Here is a 19,503-nt window from a genome sequence, read left to right as displayed (position 1 = left end):
TGTCCACCTGCAAATGACGGCTGCCTGTGCCTGGCAGAGGCTCAAACAAAGGGTGATCGCCTGGCATTCTCCCTGGGGGGAAGTAGAAGCCATAGATCTGAATGGACTTAATGATAGATGCCAGCGCGTGCTGCAATGCGGCTAGGTGAGAAACAAATACCGCATTGCGGCAAACCTGCCTCATGAATATTCATGAGCTCGCCGCGCCCAGGTAAAAGAGGGAGTGGGGGAGGAATAAAAGGGGGGAGTGAATGCTATATCATTTTTCTTGAATGAGATAATTTCTGTCGTGTTATTTATCTTCTCAAGAACTCTCCTTCTTTAATAGATGCGAACGCATCAGAACGGTTTGCGGGTAAAACAGAGCAGTGTTAAAAGCGGTAACGTTACCTGAAGCGTGTGCAATGCGGGAGTGCCCTCGGACGTTTGACTTCCATACGGGTCAATACATACGGTCCAAAACACGGGGTAAAGGGAGCAAATACATTCAATTATACAGAACCTTGCGACCGCGGTTGTATCGTTAGTAGCTACGCTATGATACGAAAGCAATAGTCTATTCTAGTTTTTTGTCGACGTTTTAGGATTATTTACTAAACGTTGAGCAAACTTTGTGCATTCTCACCATAATATGCTGTGTTTGTGTGTTTAACTAAGCTACATAATACGTCATGTAATCATTCCAGTTCAGGAATGCTTAGCTCTAATATTTCTACCGATAGGCATGGTTTTCACTTTAATGATATTCAACACAGTGCACAAATGATGTCGACATTTCGATGAGGCAGTTTGATAAACCAGTCTTACTGGAAGGGACAGTGCATTAATGAACAATTGGAAGGAGGGGTACAAAAGTGCCCGGGGACAGGGTTCTTCCCAGGTCATTAGTGTGAATAGGCCAAACGGCGTTTCAATATTGCCGTTTTGACTGATCACTTCTGGTGGCCATTTAATTCATTCGGATCCATGTAGTGCCTAGAGGCACATAGGACAGCAAGTTTCATAGCTGTTTCAGTAGCAGGGTACATTTGCTAGCCCTTTCCCTTTAACGTGCTCGAGTCACCTCCTCTCGAACATGCAACCCCCATTCTACGTCCCTTCCGAAATACGGGTGCAGCCCCAACCGATATTTCCTGCCCAGAATTGAACTAGCCTGGTATCTAAACCTATTATAGAGCCCGAGTCTCCTTTCCGTTATTTGTGGAGAGAAGACTCGAGAGCCATGATAGGTTTGGATTCAGGCTAGGATTGAACCGGGGTCTCCCAGTTAGCACCAGGAGCTCAACTGTGAGGCTGCCACCAGTTTAGCTATAGGGATATCCCTGGCCTTTTAATACATTTGTACTATCGTTTTATTTCTGTCTATGTGTCGTTTTCTATCTTAAAGTAAAATGCGTTATTTAACAGCTATCAAGATAAAACAATCAGAAAACAGTAATACGATAAACCAATATGTCCTCAGATCAGCAGCCTGATGTCTCCGCCGTTCGATGGTTTTAATCGCTAGATACAATTATCTTTAGACTTTGATCTGTAATCGTTCCAGCGTAATGATTTTGCCATGAACGGAATATATCAGCAACTTTTATCTGATAGGCGGCCTGCTCGGATAGACTTTTTTTGGAAGAAAGCATGAATGTTCGATTTTAGAGGCTACAACATCCCTGTGCATATCTAGAGGGATTTCTTCTGTTGGGCATTTGCACACACGTGACTATGACGTCAGTAGTTACACCCACGTGACAATGACGTCAGAATTTTCCGCCATGTTCGATGGTTAACCCTGGAAGGTACCCGATGATTAAATTTGAATTAAAGTACAGGTGCATGTGCAAATTTAAAGGCCATGACTTTTGCAGGTTCGACAACAGGCCTGCTGTCCTATTATATATATATTGTATCATATCATAAAGTTCAATGACTTATAGGTTATAAATGTTTTTTAAAATCGCATTAAAGTGCATATGTTTGTTCTAAAGAAATGAACGTAACGAAGTCAGCAGATCTGTCTTATATTTCGAAACTGTTTTGCCCACATGAAATACATAGATGTGCGTAAGTTTCCTAGCTGAAATAGATTCCCCTTTGGTCGTCGATAAACAAAAAAAGGTTTCCATTACAAGAGCGTCCGTCTTATCCGCCTACTTAAGTGAACATTCACAGGTAGAAAATTGTGAAATAGTTCCCTTTTATAAGAGAATCGATGTCGGTAAAAATGTCGGTAAAGAAAGCGTCTACATGTGTGAAAAGCGCCGCCTGGCGGTTAATCTGTAAAGCTGACGATAACATCGACGAATTCAGAGATGCTGATCTTGCCGTCTGACACCTTTTAGCCTTCTCCCTGCTGTCTAATCCCCTAACCCATCACCAATACAACTTTGGTACCAAACGGCTACCTTAGCAGGCTGAGGGTTAACTTGGTAACCTGTGATTTATCTGAAAATATAACAAGGTGTAGATGGTTCCAATGTGGGCAGCATACTCGGTATAGGTAACATCTAAACGTAATTCCAACAGGGTACATAATTCCGCCACCCTGTAAAAAAATACGTCCAAACAGATCGATCTCCAACCCAATGTTCCTCAGTATATTACACTCCTCCTCTATATCTAAACCGTGCATACCTTGTGCACCTGCTGCACTAGAGATCTCTCAAACCCACTGTTTTTCAAAGTGGCGGATTTATGTAACCCGCGGCCGGCGGATTATTGTTAAATAATGCAGCTCGAGGTTATAATCCAAAATGTCACCTACAAGAATCAAACTTGATATATTTCAAAACAATATAACGTTAACGTTAACAATGTATTTTGAAAGAACCACTCAAAACAATTTGAAGGAAATCATGTGAATGCAGAACACGTGTACATATTAAGATAATGATATATCCTACTTATTAAGGCTCAACATGATAGCGATGAACTCGGAGATGCTGATTTTCCCATCTCCGTTCTTGTCCGCCATCTTGACCATGGCCTTGATGGTCTTGTCGTCATTGGTGTCGAAGTGCTCTGTCATCACCTGCCGCAGTTCATCTTCGTCAATGTACCCGCTCTTGTCCTAATGCGCAGTTTAAATTGCATCTAGTTATTGTCTGAAGAAACCCTACGCAGAGCCTCACCCGCGGTCCATACAATACACCTTAAGGAGGCTCTGCTAAACCGGGCTAAGGTTTCCAGGTTTGTATGCGTGGTATCCAACCAGCTATCAGCCAATCAGAGGATCGACTTTACTTAAAGAAAACGTTTCGGCGATTCTATTATTGGCTGACAGCTGGTTAGAGACCACGCCAACAAAAGGGGAAACCTCAGTCCGGTTTAGCTGAGCCTCCCCAAGGCCACGGGCGAAGCTCTGCATAGGAGAGTGTTTACCTTCGCATCGTCTAGCATAACAAATTACTGCTCTATTTATTCTCACTCAACCACATTCAAATATATATAATGACCAGCCCCTCCGGCTCTGTCCTGCCACTTGTTGAATCATGTAATAGAACACCGCAGGGTGTCTGCTACTTACCAGTAACCACGGTGACAGCCGTCTGATCCAGGTCATTGACCTTATTTGTTTGGAGAAATAGAAGCCTCGACAAAACAAAGCAAAAGCAATGTATTTTTCTTCCACGACGGTGAACATGATAAAAGGGAGGTTTACGTAGAAACAGACGTTAATACGATCTAAAGAAGATTACACACCTGATCGATGGTATTGAACATTGCAAGGACCTCCTCTGGGTCCACCTCTCCGAACGTCTTGAGATCAATGACGAGTTTTTCGAACTCTCCAAAGTCCAGTTTTCCGTTAGCATCCTCATCATAGTGGTTCATGATTTCCTGGAAGTTTACATGGTGGCCTTCTTGGTTAATATGTAAATATTGATGTAAACAATGTACCTAATATTGTTTAAACTTTCAATCATTTACGATATAAGTAGTCCGATACATCGCATACAAGCTAGATCACGGTTTGAAGTGCGCATGCGCAGTATACTGCATTGTGGGTAATATGTCAAAGTTGAGGGCCCTCTACAATACATACAGAATATGCAGGGGCCTTCACCTTTGACACATAACCCACAACATTATCACATCGTGAACTGGCTTATGTTTTTATATGCTCGAATATTTTTTAAAGATAATATTCAAATTTCCAGCGATATATGATTCCTTACTTGGATAAGATTCTCGGTTGGTATGATTGCAAGATCAGTCAGCGCAGTCTTCAGCTCCACCGTACTGATGTATCCGTCTCCGTCGACATCGCAGTCCTTGAAGACAGTTTTGGCGTCAGACATCTTGGATCTTAAGCTTCCTTTAAGTGTTATGATGATAAGACATAAAGACCATAAAGAACGGAACCTACTGAGTTTTCACACTAGCATTTTAAGGTACGTGTAGAATCTGACCGTTCAAAACATGAAACAAAGCCACTGTTTCTTTCTCCTTTAAAGTTGAATCTACCTTATTACACTCCGCAGCGATATTCACAGCGTATGAATGCGACTTTGTTGTGTCGTGAAAACGCCTTGAACTATATGCGCACTTCCCGTCTCCGCTTGACTTTTCAGCTATTTTGTGTCTAGGCAGGCTACCGAAAACTAGGGGGCTTCGCGCGGCTAGCTTTTGCGTTGTTTGCCAAAGCTGGAAATGTGAAAATAAGTTTCAAACTTCAATCTGAATTGACTCCAATGGAAACTTTTAGATTCATTATACTTGCAGTTTTTGCATTGAAATTCTACAATACATGTCTTTAAGCTCTTAAGTCTATCTGTATGGCAAATCTCACGCCCTATTTGGCCAGGGTTTTGAAAGCTTTGGATGGATTGTGATGAAATTTTATAGGTGTTTAGATCAATGATTAGACCTAATACCAAGGAGCGATTAGATCTAGGGCTTCCTGGTGGCTTTCCTCGGAACTGTAGCAGAACATCCGGTTTTAATGTGTGACATACTTTCAGACTGTTCTAAAACAATGTGCTCTTCTGCATGATCGACTGTATTTATTTCAAGGCCAGAGGTAGACTAGTATGTGGGTCGTGGCGTTCGTTTTGCGACAAAAACAACATAGTCCTGTGTGTATTTGCTCCATAAGGATGACCGTCGTCGGTCAATTGCAAGACATACTCGAATCAAGCACCCTAGAGTTTGGTACGTAGTTTAATTCATGAAAAACAATAACAAATGCATGTAAAGAAGTATATCCTCCGCCCCACATGTGCACAGCAGACAACTACTAGTTGTCCTTTATCATCAGGTCATTGACTGTTGATAACCCGCCTGACATTACAGACAACAACGGGTTTGTCCCGACCTACCTGTGTGAATAGACTTTTGAAAAGCGAATATCAGCATTTCATATGTATGCTCATTCACGTATTTCGCATGAATAAACTTCCTAAAGTTTTATGTAACACATGTACATGTGTAGCACACCGATCGTATCAAGAAGTGTTTTAACAAGGATACCATACCACTGGGATGTATCTTGTGTTTATTCAAAACGTCTATTTGACACAAATAAGACAATGTCAAAGCAGCTGAAAGAGGATGCCTAAACGTTTTCTCCAAGCAGAGGTCAGACTGCAGCTTGTTTTGGACGTTCGCCAGCGCAGCCAAACCTCTGTCGGCACTTACACTGAGACGGAGAAAAAGAAACCCTGACTAAATAGAAAGCTCGTCGTAAACGCCAAAAATACGTCAAAAACAAACCGGAGTCTAACCTCTGCTTGGAGAGTAGCCTAATAACGTTTTCAAAGCAGACGACCAGGCCGCGGTGCGTGTACTCACTACTATGTCAAAGGAACACAGAGCATTGAGAAACAGACATACCTTTATAGCCTGGTGAAAAGACAGAAAATGCCGACCACGCCTGCTTGTCTAAGCTGTGAGAAGTGCACAGTTGTTGTACCTGTTTTTCTCTGGCAGCACTCACACGCCCACCCCGGCCATAAAAGCGCCGACGGCAAAATATCACTCCGCACAAATGTGGTTCAAACGTCATGCAACTGTCGACATGTTACTTATGGAAATATACAGAATCAATATGAAGTAGCTAAAGGATTGGGAATGGGTTAACGTCTTCAACAACCAACACATATACACAAAGCAGTTAGAGATACAAGCAAGAGTTCAGGACCAGAAATAGTGTAGTTGCACACAAACAGTACCATGTCACAAGGTATTACTAGTATTCGTAGTTAAACCACAAAAAAAAGAATTGTCAACATGATTTTTGGTCATTAGAGAACATATAACGATGACCGAGCAATGGGGCCAAAATCAATGGGGCCAAAATTCAACACTGGTCAGAAAAAATTCTTTACACTCATCTCTTGAGGTTTGAGTTGACAATTGCGCTCCTAATTATCATATTCCCCATGGGACCATGACGTAATAGATCTTTAAAAAAATATCATTTGTGAAGCTTTCTATCAATTATCTTTTGAAGTTTTAATATCAACATTTCATCACATTGACCTTCATCAAAGTTACCTACAGACCAAAATCATGAAAATTTATTCATCCCTTCTTCACTTATCAAGTTTCAAAGTTTGCAAATTAAACACCCCCTGCAGTTCCAAAAAAAGCTTCTAGAGGGCCCAAACTTATGTCATTTCTTTCAAACCACAGAATCTATGTACCAACCAAACGTCTTGATCATAGCTTGTCCACCACACGAGATACCAAAACCGGAAGTTTTATTGCAGTTTGATAGAAAGACGTCACAGCGATAATAAGGGGGCAACAATCTAAACATCTCGAGTTCTCATCAAGACCTACCCACATACTAAATATCAAGACAGGCATTCTCGATTAACGTGTTTACAGACACACACACAGACAGACAAACACACACGTACACGAACGCTACCGAAAACATAACCTTCTTAGCGAAGGTAATCACATTTACGTGATATTGTTAGGCTCCCGTGTTATGATATACATGAAGCTGTCGACTGAAGAGAAGTTCTTTCAATCAACACTTCACAGCTACTAACCATTTCCCGAAGAATTCGAAAGTGTTGGCGTTGGCGTCCTCTCATAGAGGACGCCAACCCTTTCGAATTCTTCAGGAAATGGTTAGTAGCTGGGAAGTATTGATTGAAAGAACTTTAGTCATCGTCGACGTAGTCTGCTGAGTCAGAGAGATCAATGTTTCAGTCTAATCAACCTGCCTTTTGAATACTGTGTTGACGTGAGTGGTAAAATTCTTTCTTGATAGATAGACATTTTCTTACTTCCAAAACAAAATACCGTGCGTGAAACAGGCGTCAGTGACGTGAGAGGTAAAATTCTTTCTTGATAGATAGACATTTTCTGACTTCCAAAACAGTGCGTCAAGCAGGCGTTTCGTAACGGGTTACAATCGGTCATGGGGAAACTTTTGTTATCGTACTGGCCGAAGTGGACGTTACAATTAAATGAACTGTGTGTTATCATATACCATCAGCCTTCAGAACGCCTAATATCACTACTGTCTGTTTATATATCTTACTTCTCTTATATCGTCTCGCAACAAGTTTGAATAGTTGACGCTGATTAACTTCTTACTTTTTCGAGACAATCTTCTACCTTTAACCGCGATAACCCGGCAAATACTGTCTTAATAAGTTTTTATCCTTGACGTGTTCTATTTGGAAATATGTTTCAAGTCAATTCTAACGTAATGTCCTGACGCAATTCAGCCGTTTGGCTGCCATGTTTGAAATTGAGGCAATGTTTTTTTTTTCGAAATAAATCATTCACACACTATTATGTTTGATATTTTAAGCGCCTTTGCCTAATTGCGCCAAATTGAGAAAGTTATTCGCCAATCGGCGTCAATCTGTCGCCTAAAATTGGGATCTTTTTTTTCTAGATTTCAGTTGACATAATGGGCTTTTTTTAAAGATTTCAATTGACAGAACGGCGCAAATGGTCGCAAGATGGCACAAAGCGCCGCAATCACTGCAAATATCTTTTATGAACTTCAATAATTTCACATTGGTTTTTGAATCAATGGTAACACAAATAGGAGCGGAAGGATGTGATGAGACGGGCCGTAGACAGAGCGACCTGGAATCTTCTGACTGCCTCATGCGTCGCTCGACGTGGGAACTTCTAAGTCTAAGTAAGTAACACTGCGATTAACAACAAAAATATCTTGTATCTGATTTGGAGTTGAAAATGAGAATGAGACATTCCGGGCTTGGACGTTTTACTTGCAGATGTCAGGTATTTTACCCGTGCGTCGCTCGTCAGTGTCCCACAGAAGGAAAATTGGCGAAAATTCGCAAAGTCACCGCAGTGATGTGCATGGCGCAATTAGGTGCAGTCCAGCGAGATACCCGCTAGAGATAGAAAGTATCACATTAAGTATATATTTCTTTGATATGAACCAGTGCCATAACCGATGTTGAAGAAATTTTGCTAAAACATACGAGGCCGTATACTTCCCTGGTATTGCTTTGGTCCCATTTCCAATCCGGGGCCCGGCTGGGCAGCTTGTGGTACTCCTAATTACTTCTAATTATATATTGTGTTTTTTCTTGATTTCTTATTTTTCGTTTTCACAAATAGACCAGCCGGGCTCCCGATTGGAAATGGAACCAAAGCGTATATGTCTGCGCCGCCAGCGGTTATTTTTTGCCAGTGCGCATGCTCACTATATCATTACAAAGCTAGGAGAGCGGTTGACGATTAGCAAGAGACATCAGAGACGCTGTGACTTGTTGCAGCGATTGAGCTCGGGAGCTCCCGGGAAACTCCGCCATCCGATGCCAGCTGTACAAGATGTACCGGTGATCGGAAAGATCCTAAAAGGTAGATATATAACCACATGTAGCAAGTTAAAGTAGCTGTTCATCGGAATATTGGTGACGACGGTTGTATTTCATTCGTTTCACCTCCAATCCTGATTTCATCATATTAGGTTTTACGCTATATAGTTAAGGTTCCGTCTTTTTTCACCAATTTTGTAATAAGATTCACGTACATGTTGCTTAAATTACTTTGTTATCTTCCCCCTGGTGAAATAACTTAAGGTACGGTCACTTAAAACTCACGTCGTAACGTTACCTGCGATGGTGGTTTCTTCCGTCATGACAGCGCCGTACGTCGTACGTTTAGGGAAAACCGGGTGCAATAGTTAAGACATACAAAGCCGTGGTCACATGTAACGTAGGTACATCGTGTGATGGTTTTTTTAGTGTACCTAGGTCAATCGCAGGGAAATCGCACGTAAAATTAGCCATCGCCGAGCGATGTGCGACGGAAAGTACAGCTAAAAAGGATTTTGAACGTGTTCAACATTTCAGCTATCGACGTATGTTTTTTATGGCCCCCAATTCAGGCTTTACCACGGCCTTTTTTTCTACTGATGAGATGACAAATTCATAAATTTCGACCGTGCTCTGTTGGTTTCAGTTTTCCCTGATATTGCCGACGTTGATGCCAAGTGTAACCATCAGAACGTAAAAGCAACCAGAAAACAGTGCGCCCGTAGAAGAGCCTACTTCCAAGGTTAGGTTTTCCACACGTCAGATCCAATACCACGCGCAGGTGTTTTTCACCAACAGCCTTGATAATTTCTATAAATACTAATCATTAGAGTGGGACCCGGCTTGATGTGCTCACAGTGACCTATGACCTTTGAAACTGGAATCTCGTGTGTACTTCTCCTTGATTGATACATTTGTAAGGGTCATGCTGTTATATAATTTTTTTTTCTTACAATGAATGACCCCAGAGCAAAGTATTTTACAACTAGATCAGCATTTGGTCGGTTAAAGAAGCACAAAAGCGGCAAGGCGTCTCATCAAGAAAAGGCACATGTGAAAATCGTAGGACTTTGGAACATTTTGAACATCGCCCTACGCCCTGCGATAGCCTACGATTTACCTGCGATTTACCTGCGATCATCGTGCGATGTACGGGAAATGCATCGTAGGTGCATCGTAGGTGCATCGTACGTTTAATGTGACCGGGACTTAAGTAACCGCTGGCTAACTCACGAGCTGTGGATTCTATATCCAAAGAATCTCCTTTATAAACCGTGAGAAAGTATTATACTATACACAGCGGCAGAAATGGCAACAGGAGTACAGTAAGACGTGTTATCTCGATCACCGCGCGATTTTTAGAGATTGGCCGATGTTCTCACTCAAGTAACCGATCACCATCTAATGCAACTATAGGTAGATTTTCAGGCGAAAAATACGCTTATAAAATCTGGCGACATTCGGACGATCAAAGCATACGGCGGAAGCTCTTTAATTATGTGATGGCGAAAAATACGCTTCTAAAATCTGGCGACATTCGGACGATCAAAGCATACGGCGGCAGCTCTTTAATTATGTGATAAGTCCCTCATCTATAACTACCGCCTCGGGCCCTAGGTACTTGAATTGGTTGACGGTTTCCAGTTTTGTTCCTTTAACTTTCATGTCCTTGGTGAGTCAGCACAAGTTGTCGGTATCAAAAGCTGGCTACCTTCGGGCAAGCAATAGATACGGCCGAAGCTCTTAGACTATGTGTGATAGGCGAATAAAAGATGGCTCCTATCCTAAGGACTGAATTGGCTTTCATAAACAGCAGCTTTTAATGAGAGAATTAAATTCTGTGAATGCTTTAATTCATACCTGCTTTCAAGGCACATTCTATGAGGCACATAATGACTAAAAACTGAATGGAGCCAGCAAGTTAATACAAGATTTTGGCTTATTGCTGTATGAATTAAAGGCAAAAATATGGTGCTGGATATTTGTTCAAAGATGTTGCCATCTGATTGTGATTTTTTCCACTTTCCATCCACTTCAAATGGCTTAGAAAGTTCACATTTCCACAAAATGAAGGATTCAGTTCGTCCTTTAACATTTGCATTTAGAATACAGAGAGCCAATTCAAGGACAAGCAAAACGCCTGCAAGGCATATGACGCACTGTTCTTTTTGTCGACCTCAGTCGAAGAATGACGATTTTTCGTTTTGCTTGTCAGTAAGGAAATATTGCCCATGATCGCGATTTCGGTAAAAAAAATTGTCATTTGGGGGGACCTGAACCATGAACTCATTCGAGATCGTTTGTGATTTGTGTATATCTTGTTTCCTTTAATCATTAATGACTCTCTTATCCTGCGCACATGTTTCAATAGCCACAGTGGAGAAGGTGATTACCATATTATAACACAGGTGATTGTTCCTTATACGATTGTAGCAAAACGTTTGATTTGTTTTCATATTTGACAACATACAGGCATCGTGATCGTCATCAAGGAACTACTGAAGGTCCTTGAGAAGCAGTCTTCACTATGGTGATAAGTCCCGGGGTGCACAGCACAGCCATCGTCCCAGAAGGTACGTTATTATCATCGTCAAGAGGGTGGTATTTTTCGGTGCCGTTCGTGTGGATGTGTGTTTGTGGACGGCATAACTCGAGAAGCTGTGGATGGATCCGTATGACATTTGGTAGCTGGGTGGGGTCAGGAAAACAAAGATCATGTACGATAATTATCTGTTTGTTTGTTTGTTTGTTTGTTCATTTTCCTTCTCTTTGTACCAGCGCGCATGCTCAAAATGTAATCACACAGACCGGAGAGAAGTCGAAGATTAAAAACAGACACACAAAAATAAAGAAAGACATGCAGAACGGATAAACTGGAGGGGGCGCGGAACCAAGATGCCAGATCCTGCACGAATAACTACTAGTATAACAGAGGTGCTAGTGTCACCAAAATGAAAACAAATCTGTGGTGGATGTCACTTAAAGACAGAAGAAAAATGTCCAGACTATGCATGATGTACAAAATGACTAATAAACTTGTGGACGTACCGACTGATAAGCATCTAATACCAGCTCAGAAAAGAACAAGAAATAGTCATGCCTTTGATTATCATTAAGTACCAGGGTTATCAACCGAGGATTGTTGTTTTCAAAACATGTATTTTCCGACAACCAGAGCAGAATGGAACTCGTTGTCATCAGGTACTGTAGGAGCATCCTCACTAGATTGTAGCTAGCTTTAAAAAAAACACTTGCAGACAGATGTGAGAATACTAGGTGTGACAGGCCGTTCAGTGTAATATAACCAGCTGCTACCGCGCCGCGTGCCTGCAAAGCTGGCGTGTTACGCCGAAGGGCGGTTATACCGGCTACACAGCTACAGATACAGAAGAGACACCCGAGGCTGAAAGCTGTTGCTGCGACTGGGTTGTTTTTCTCAACGGCTTCAGGAAAAGTTCCGAAGTGGAACAAGGCGCATATATACTGGTGAGCGGAATATTATAAAGGGTAAATTTTATAATCATATGTAGCAGATTAACGTAGATGTTCATCCGAATATTCTGGAAACTTGGTAACGGTGGTTGTATTTGATTCGTTTCACATTCGCAGGTACCAATAATTCTGGCTGTCAACAAATACGACCGAAGCTCGTCGACTATGTAACAGGCGTATGATAGAAAGCTCATATCATGTGACTAAATTCCATCTCCTTTGACTTCATAAACAGATGATTTGAATGTGTGCAGTAAATTCTGAAAGCTTCAAATTCTTACCTTCATTCAAGGCACAGCCTTAGCTACACAATAACTGAAGAGTGAATGGACCGAGCATGCAAGTTGATATAATAATAAATGGTTGGCTTATTGGTTGATAAATTCAAGCCTACAAAAATGTGGTGATGGATATTTGTTCAAACAATGTTGCCGTCTGGATTATTGTTTATTCGTTTGGCATGCACGTACAATGTATGTTTGCCCCTTTGCCGTCTGGTGGTGAGCTTTCCAATTCCACCTTCCATTTACTTTAGATAGCTCGGAGAGTCAGAATGTTAACATGATAATGATTCCTTTCTTCCCTTAATATTTGTAATAAGCACTAAAGAGAGCCAATCCAAGGACGCGGAAAACTCCTACATCCTTGTAGTCATTGTCGTAGTGGCCATTCTAGGTTGTCTCTGTACCTTCTACCCTTAAAAAACAAGACCAAAACATGTCCAGGACGTGTAAAAACAAAACTAAAATTCTACTGCAGTATCAAGGAAAGCCACCAGGATCCCAAAATGGATCTTGGGCTTTGTCTTCACAATACCTACCCACCTACCAGATATCATCAGGATCCATCCAGAGTTTCTTAAGTTATGCTAACCAAAATACGCGGAAACAGACTCGACAGGCTCACAAAAAGAAACACATCCATTTTCAAGGAGGTAACAAACACGAACGTATTTGCCTCAGATAGGTCTGTGACTCTGTGCCGCCTGTGCTTTCTTCAAACCAGCGCGCATGCTCACAATATAATCACACAGACTGGAGAGTAGTCTACCGGAGATTAGCAAGACCACTGCACGAAATGGCCTCGGATCCTGACGTATCCGGACATGGACCGCCGGGATCTGGAACCTAAGATCTGACAGAATCCGAACGGATATGGGGCCGTATTGTACTTACACAACTCAAAGTTACCTGCATTAACCTGCATATGCAAGTGGTACCTTGATGTAGATGCTCCTCAGCTTGCCCGTAAGGAAATGGATTACTTAGCCACATCACTTCAGTCTTGTTTAGTATTAAATGTGTTGTGAAGTTGGAAATGATGAATTGTTGAAGTGATGCATCCTTTTACAATTCAACATTTCCAAGTTCACTGCCTATCAAGTACAACACTGAAGTGCTGTGGCTAAGTAATCCATTTCTCGGCAGGCTGGGGGACATCCACACATTGGAGCTCAATGTGCCACTTGTGTATGCATCTTAATGCAGGTAACTTTGAGTTGTCAGTACAATACGGCCCTGTATTCCCAACCCCTGTAAACTGCAAGTACAATACGGGCCTGTATCCGTTCGGATTCTATCGGATCTTGGGTTCCATATATATTCGTGTTCCATGTCCGGATCCGGATATGTCCGGATCCGAGGCGATTTCCTGCAGTGCACATGGCGCTGAAACGACGCTGAAAAGACGCTGCGATTGGTTTGTTTTTCTCAACATCTTCAGGGAAATTTTGTCTACCGATGCGGAACAAGATGCATGATGACCGTAAAGCTACTTACAAGGTTTTGATTTTATAATCACATGTAGCAAGTTAAAGTAGTTTCTCATCTCCAGGCAATATGGCAAAGACGGTTGTATTTGATTCGTTTGACATCGGCAAGTACCAATGATTATGACGACCTATAACTATTAATAGGGCCGAAGCCTGCCGACGATGTGACAGGCGCATAATAGAGGGCTATTTTTCTAACGACAAAATCCCATCTCCTGGCCTTCACAAGCAGCTGATTTGAATGAGTGCAGTGAATTCTGAAAGCTTCAAGTTCTTACCTGCAATCACGGCACAACCTGAGCTACACAATAACTGAAGATTGAATGGAGCGAGCCTGCAAGTTGATATGAAAGTTTGGCCTATTGGTGAATACATTTAAGGCAACAAAAATGTGGTGCTGGATATTTGTTCAAACAATGTTGCCGTCTAATGGTGATTTTTCCACCTTCCTTCAAATGGCCCAGAGAGTTAAAATGTGTACCTAAGTAAGCATACTGCATACGTTGTCAATCCATCTGGTTGTCTCCTTTGGTACACCCACGGTTATTGTGATGATCTGTGGTAGCTCAGCTTATTGAAAGGAGTGCGGTGATTTCCGAAAGCCTTGTCCCTACAATTAAGGAACACGCTGAGCTATACAATTACTAGAGCCTGAATGAAGCCTACAAGTTGATATATTTTTGGTGTATAAAGTGAGGGGACCAAAAATTCTGTGCTGAATATTCGTTCAAACAATGCATGTTTTTATCTATTTATTTATTTATTGAACTTCTCCATTGAAATGGATGGCATGACGAAACAGGTGTACCCCCGCAGGTGTACCGACCTTTTCAAGGCCGCCATGCCGAAACATACAAAATTATACACAAAATCAAAACATAATAATACAATATTGATAACCAATATAGATAAATCGACATAGAATTCATCTTAACTCAACAAAATATATAATACAAAGATAGAGATGAATTGAAGAACAGCACAAGATTCATAATGAGGTATAATTGAATCCTACAGTACGCTTTAGAAAACCAAGCATCGAGTTTGCTTTAGCTACAGCAAATTTGACCTTAGGTGGGACAACCGCGTTGTCAGTACTAGTACTGACAACGTGGTTGTCCCACTTAAGGTAAGGTTGTCCCACTTAATGTAAGGACATGTTGCCGTCTGATGTTAAGTTTTCCACCTTCGATTACTTCAAATGTCACAGAAATCATGATGTTAACATAAGGACTCCTTTCCTGCCTTAACACATATACGTACTTAGACTAAAGAGAATATTCAAGAACAAGGAAAAGGTCTGCAATGACGCACTGCCATTCCCTTTCATTTCTGGTCGACCTTGGTGGAATCTTGACGCTTTTTCGTTAGCTATTAGGTTTCCCTTGTACGCACATATATTGTTCATGGCCCAGATGGTAATCTTTCCGGCGGTCTCACTAAATACCGAAAACAACCGAAAACAACCGAGAACAACCGAAAACAACAAAATCACTAAATACCGAAAACAACCGAAAACAACAAAAAACAACCGAAAACTCATACTCAGGTGCCCGTACCGTTCATAGTCACCAATATCAATGTCTCATCACATCATGATGTCCTATCTTAGGGAGAAGATGCTGTTGTTATATTGTCTTTCGATGGATTGTCATTGACTTATAATGCAAGATATATCGATGCTGATGCACTTCAATGTCCCATTGTTTTCAAAGTGGAAACCAAACCTCGCAGCTATCTGGTTCTCGTAGTTTGTTCTGTTCATAACGTTTGTAATAAAGTTTATTCTTTGAAATAAGTTCAGTACAATGAATATCACTTGTTCCATACAACATTACAGTATATATAATAAGGCACAGTAATGCTTCCACATAATTTTCCGCCGTAGATGATAGTTGCCTCCATTGCACATTAAAATATATATACAACTTTGCTTATCATTCCACTATCTAATTTTCTGTCTGCTCGAAGAAAACCACAGCATTGCGTGACTTGCGTCACCGACGATACATTGTATACTAGACCAACAAGGGTTCGAAGCCCTTACACCTCCATTATATATATATTATATAGATAGAGTTTTCATCTCAAGTTTAGGATTAATGCCATGCAGCTTAAAAAGGATATAACCTTCTTGGCAAATGTAATAAGAAATATCAACACCCATAACCACTTGTGGTAGGTGCCACATTTTCCAGAACGTCAAATTAATATGGCGGCACCCATATCATGAAACATCTGTATTCATTCATAGGGGGTGCATTGGCTCTCAACTGACAATTTACATAATGCCTCCTCGGAAAACCCTACCTTACAAACTTAAGGGACCACCCATGTGTACCCAAGATTGGTACATGAAATAAATTAGATATCACCAGAAGCGGAGATTATCAGTCTGGCCCTGGCCCTGGGGCAAATAACTTTTTTTAAAGGAAAGTGGCATTTTCGTATTGATTAGGCAAATCATTTCCTTACTTGCATAATTGGCATGCACCAATATTCCACCTGCTATAGATTACATGTACGTCACTTAGTATTAACTAACTGCATGCTGAATATCAAAGAAATCTGTTGATCAGTGATCCTCCTTTACAGTGTTTAACAAAAATGCTCCTGTATAGTTCCAAAGTGAGCTTGTAAGGGACACACCTATAGATCATATTAACTACATCACTTCAACGTTACATCTGCCACCAAAGGTCAACATTACGGCATGCCCAGGACCAACTATACGAAAATCAGAAGTTCTGTTGCAGTACAAAGGTTGGCCAGAAGGGCCAATCGGCCGTGACCGTCCGAGGTTCACTTGTTTATTTTCGGGTTGTTTTCGTTTATTTTTGAGTTGTTTTCGAGTTGTTTTCGGTTGCTTTTGGTTTTTCCGAGTTGTTTTCGAGTTGTTTTCTGTTGTTTTTTTGCTGTTTTCGGTTGTTTTCGGTATTTAGTGAGTTTTTTTCGTTTTTTTTCGGCTGTTTTCGGTATTCAGTGAGTTTGTTGTTTTCGGTTGTTTTCGGTATTTAGTGAGACCCATCTCCGGGACCCGGTTCATTGTAACTAATGCACAAGCATCTAGATAGATTTCGGGTGGATCGATTTGCGTGAGTAACTGTTGAATGGCGTATCTTATTACCTGGAGGCCTAACCTTCATCGACGTGCGCGTAATACGTTTGTGATTTTTTAGAATATATTTGTTGCCTTTAATCAAGGGTTGTAGTAGCCTGCATAGTGTTTGCCACAGCGGAGAAAGTGATGGTGCATGTTGCAACTCATTTGATTAATTCCTTATCCGATAAATCTGGAAATCGTGCCTTTGTCCAATACTCCCATTGGAGCAAAACCTTTCTTTTTATATTTGACATCATACAGACATTGAGATCGTCATCATTAAAGAACTTCTGAAGAACCTTGAGAGAAGCCTTCACCATGGTGATAAGAGCAGGGTTGTACAGCGCAGCTGTCGTCATCGGAGGTGAGTTCATTTGTTTTCTCCCTTTTCTTTTTCCTTTGCTTGCAGCAACAGATACATAAAAGCGTCATAGTATTCCCGGCAGAGGGGATTCTGACAATAAATGCAGGCAGTACAGGCATATTGGCCTTAGGGTGTGTCATTCAAATGGTACAGGGTTTGATTCAGCTGTCCGTAGGGTGTGTCATTCCAGTGACACAGTGTTAGATTCAGCTATCGGTAGGGTGTGTCATTTTAATGACACGGGGTCAGATTCAGCTATCCATAGGCTGTGCCATTACAATGACACAAGGTCAGATTCAGCTATCCGTATGATGTGTCATTCCAATGACACAGAATCACATTCAGCTATATCCACGTGGTGTGTCATTCCAATGACAAAGGGTCAGATTCAGCTATCAATATGGTGTATCATTCCAATGACACAGGGTAAGATTCAGCTATCCATTGGCTGTGTTATTCCAATGACACTAGGTCAGATTCAGCTATCCATGTTGTGTGTCGTTCTAATGACACAGGGTCGGATTCAGCTTTCGGTAGGGTGTGTCATTCCAAATTCAGCTGTCCGTAGAGTGTCTCATTCCAATGACACAAGGTCAGATTCAGCTATCCGTAGGGTGTCATTCCAATGACGCAGGGTCAGATTTAGCTATTCATATGGTGTTTTCGTTACAAACAAGTCTCAAACAAAATTGGCATTTATGGGTCTAAAAGCACACCACTTTATCACGAGCCCAGGAGCTTTATACCGTTAAAAGTTATAACCACAGCATGTCCATAACAAGTGAAATGAAGACCAGAAATTCGGTTGCAGTGCCAAAGAAAGCTGCTAGGAGTTCTTAAAAATTTTAGAATTTCTTAGCAAATTTTGAAACTTCTACATGTACATCCTTCTAGTCATCGTCGTGGTGACCATTCTCGGTTGTCTCCTCACTATCGTCACCATCTTGACACGCCCGAACCTGAGAAAGCTGGTCAACGTGCCTCTGGTCAGCCTCAGCTGTGCAGGCCTTCTCTATGCCATCTGTGGCCCCGCCCTGTGGATCCACCACTTCCTGCACCCCCAATGGGAACCGCCAGTGGCGCTGTGCTGGTTTGAATCGTACATCACTACCGTGCTGTTTGGGGTATTGATCGGCCACATGTTGTGTATCGCTCTTCAGCGGTACTTCATTGTTTGTACCTACAGTACACGTTTGAAGTCTACATGTGTCCTCATCACTATGCTTTTGCTTGCATGGTTGCTCCCATTCGTTTTCTTTTTGCCTCTAAATGTGCTGGAAGAGATCAAGGTTGACCCAAAGATTATGCGGTGTGGCTCGGCGGGAACTACTTCTCTATGGGCAAAAATACTACCAGCGATTGTCAGCATTATCATCCCATACGTAGCGTCCCTAGTCTGTTACGCTCTCATCCAAAACCATGTTCGGAAGAGTAGGAACCGCGTCATGGCCAACGCCGAGAACGATGCAAACCGTTTGGCAGTGGCGTTCTCGGGTGGAGAGAGAGGCGACGCGTGTGGAAAGGGTGACGATGCGAGCCCTTCCACCTCTACTGCAACTGCCCACAGTCTAATTTCTCCGAGAAAAGCATCCGACGGTGGTGTTTGGATGGGGGACGACAGATCCTCATCAGGTGATGAGGAACAAAACACAGGTGACCAGAATAAGCCAGGTAAACCTAAAGTTATCTTCCTGGCTCCTCCAGCGGCCAACCACGCGCGAACAGATAAACAACAGCGTGCTAGTCAGGGTAGTAGTTCCCAACACAATGCTGCAGAAAGGCAGATCACCAAAATGATGATGACCCTCTTCGCAGTTTTCACGGCTTGCTGCATGCCTATGACTTTAATGGTGATGATTCACGACAAGGTGCCATCCGAAGCCTTCATGGTCGGTTCTATCCTGATGGCCCTAAACGGCGCTCTGAACCCAATCGTGTACGGCCTTATGAACAAAAATATTCGTCAGGGTTATAAGCATATCTGGGACAGAATCCTCAACTACATAACTTAGACTTT

General features: G+C 41.9%; 2 protein-coding genes across 2 annotated transcripts; one reads left to right on the top strand and one right to left on the bottom strand.

Moving 5' to 3' along the window:
- Positions 1 to 1,995: 1,995 nt before the first annotated feature.
- On the bottom strand, positions 1,996 to 5,956 carry LOC136423045 (uncharacterized). The gene is made up of 5 exons (XM_066411045.1): positions 5,827 to 5,956; positions 4,170 to 4,309; positions 3,694 to 3,831; positions 2,895 to 3,061; positions 1,996 to 2,436 (listed from the first exon to the last, which is right to left on the bottom strand). The coding sequence occupies exons 2-5, from the start codon at positions 4,290 to 4,292 to the stop codon at positions 2,433 to 2,435; spliced, it is 432 nt and encodes a 143-aa protein (XP_066267142.1). The 5' UTR covers positions 4,293 to 4,309; positions 5,827 to 5,956; the 3' UTR covers positions 1,996 to 2,432.
- An 11,484-nt stretch (positions 5,957 to 17,440) lies between these two features.
- On the top strand, positions 17,441 to 19,498 carry LOC136423417 (G-protein coupled receptor moody-like). The gene is made up of 2 exons (XM_066411558.1): positions 17,441 to 17,486; positions 18,381 to 19,498. Exons 1-2 carry the CDS (start codon positions 17,441 to 17,443, stop codon positions 19,496 to 19,498), a joined length of 1,164 nt encoding a protein of 387 aa, XP_066267655.1.
- The last annotated feature ends 5 nt before the right edge of the window (positions 19,499 to 19,503 follow it).

Source organism: Branchiostoma lanceolatum, chromosome 17 (assembly GCF_035083965.1).
Source record: "Branchiostoma lanceolatum isolate klBraLanc5 chromosome 17, klBraLanc5.hap2, whole genome shotgun sequence".
Lineage (NCBI taxonomy): Eukaryota > Metazoa > Chordata > Leptocardii > Amphioxiformes > Branchiostomatidae > Branchiostoma > Branchiostoma lanceolatum.
The sequence above is the reverse complement of the archived record's forward strand: the minus strand, read 5'-3'. Positions and strand labels throughout refer to the sequence as shown.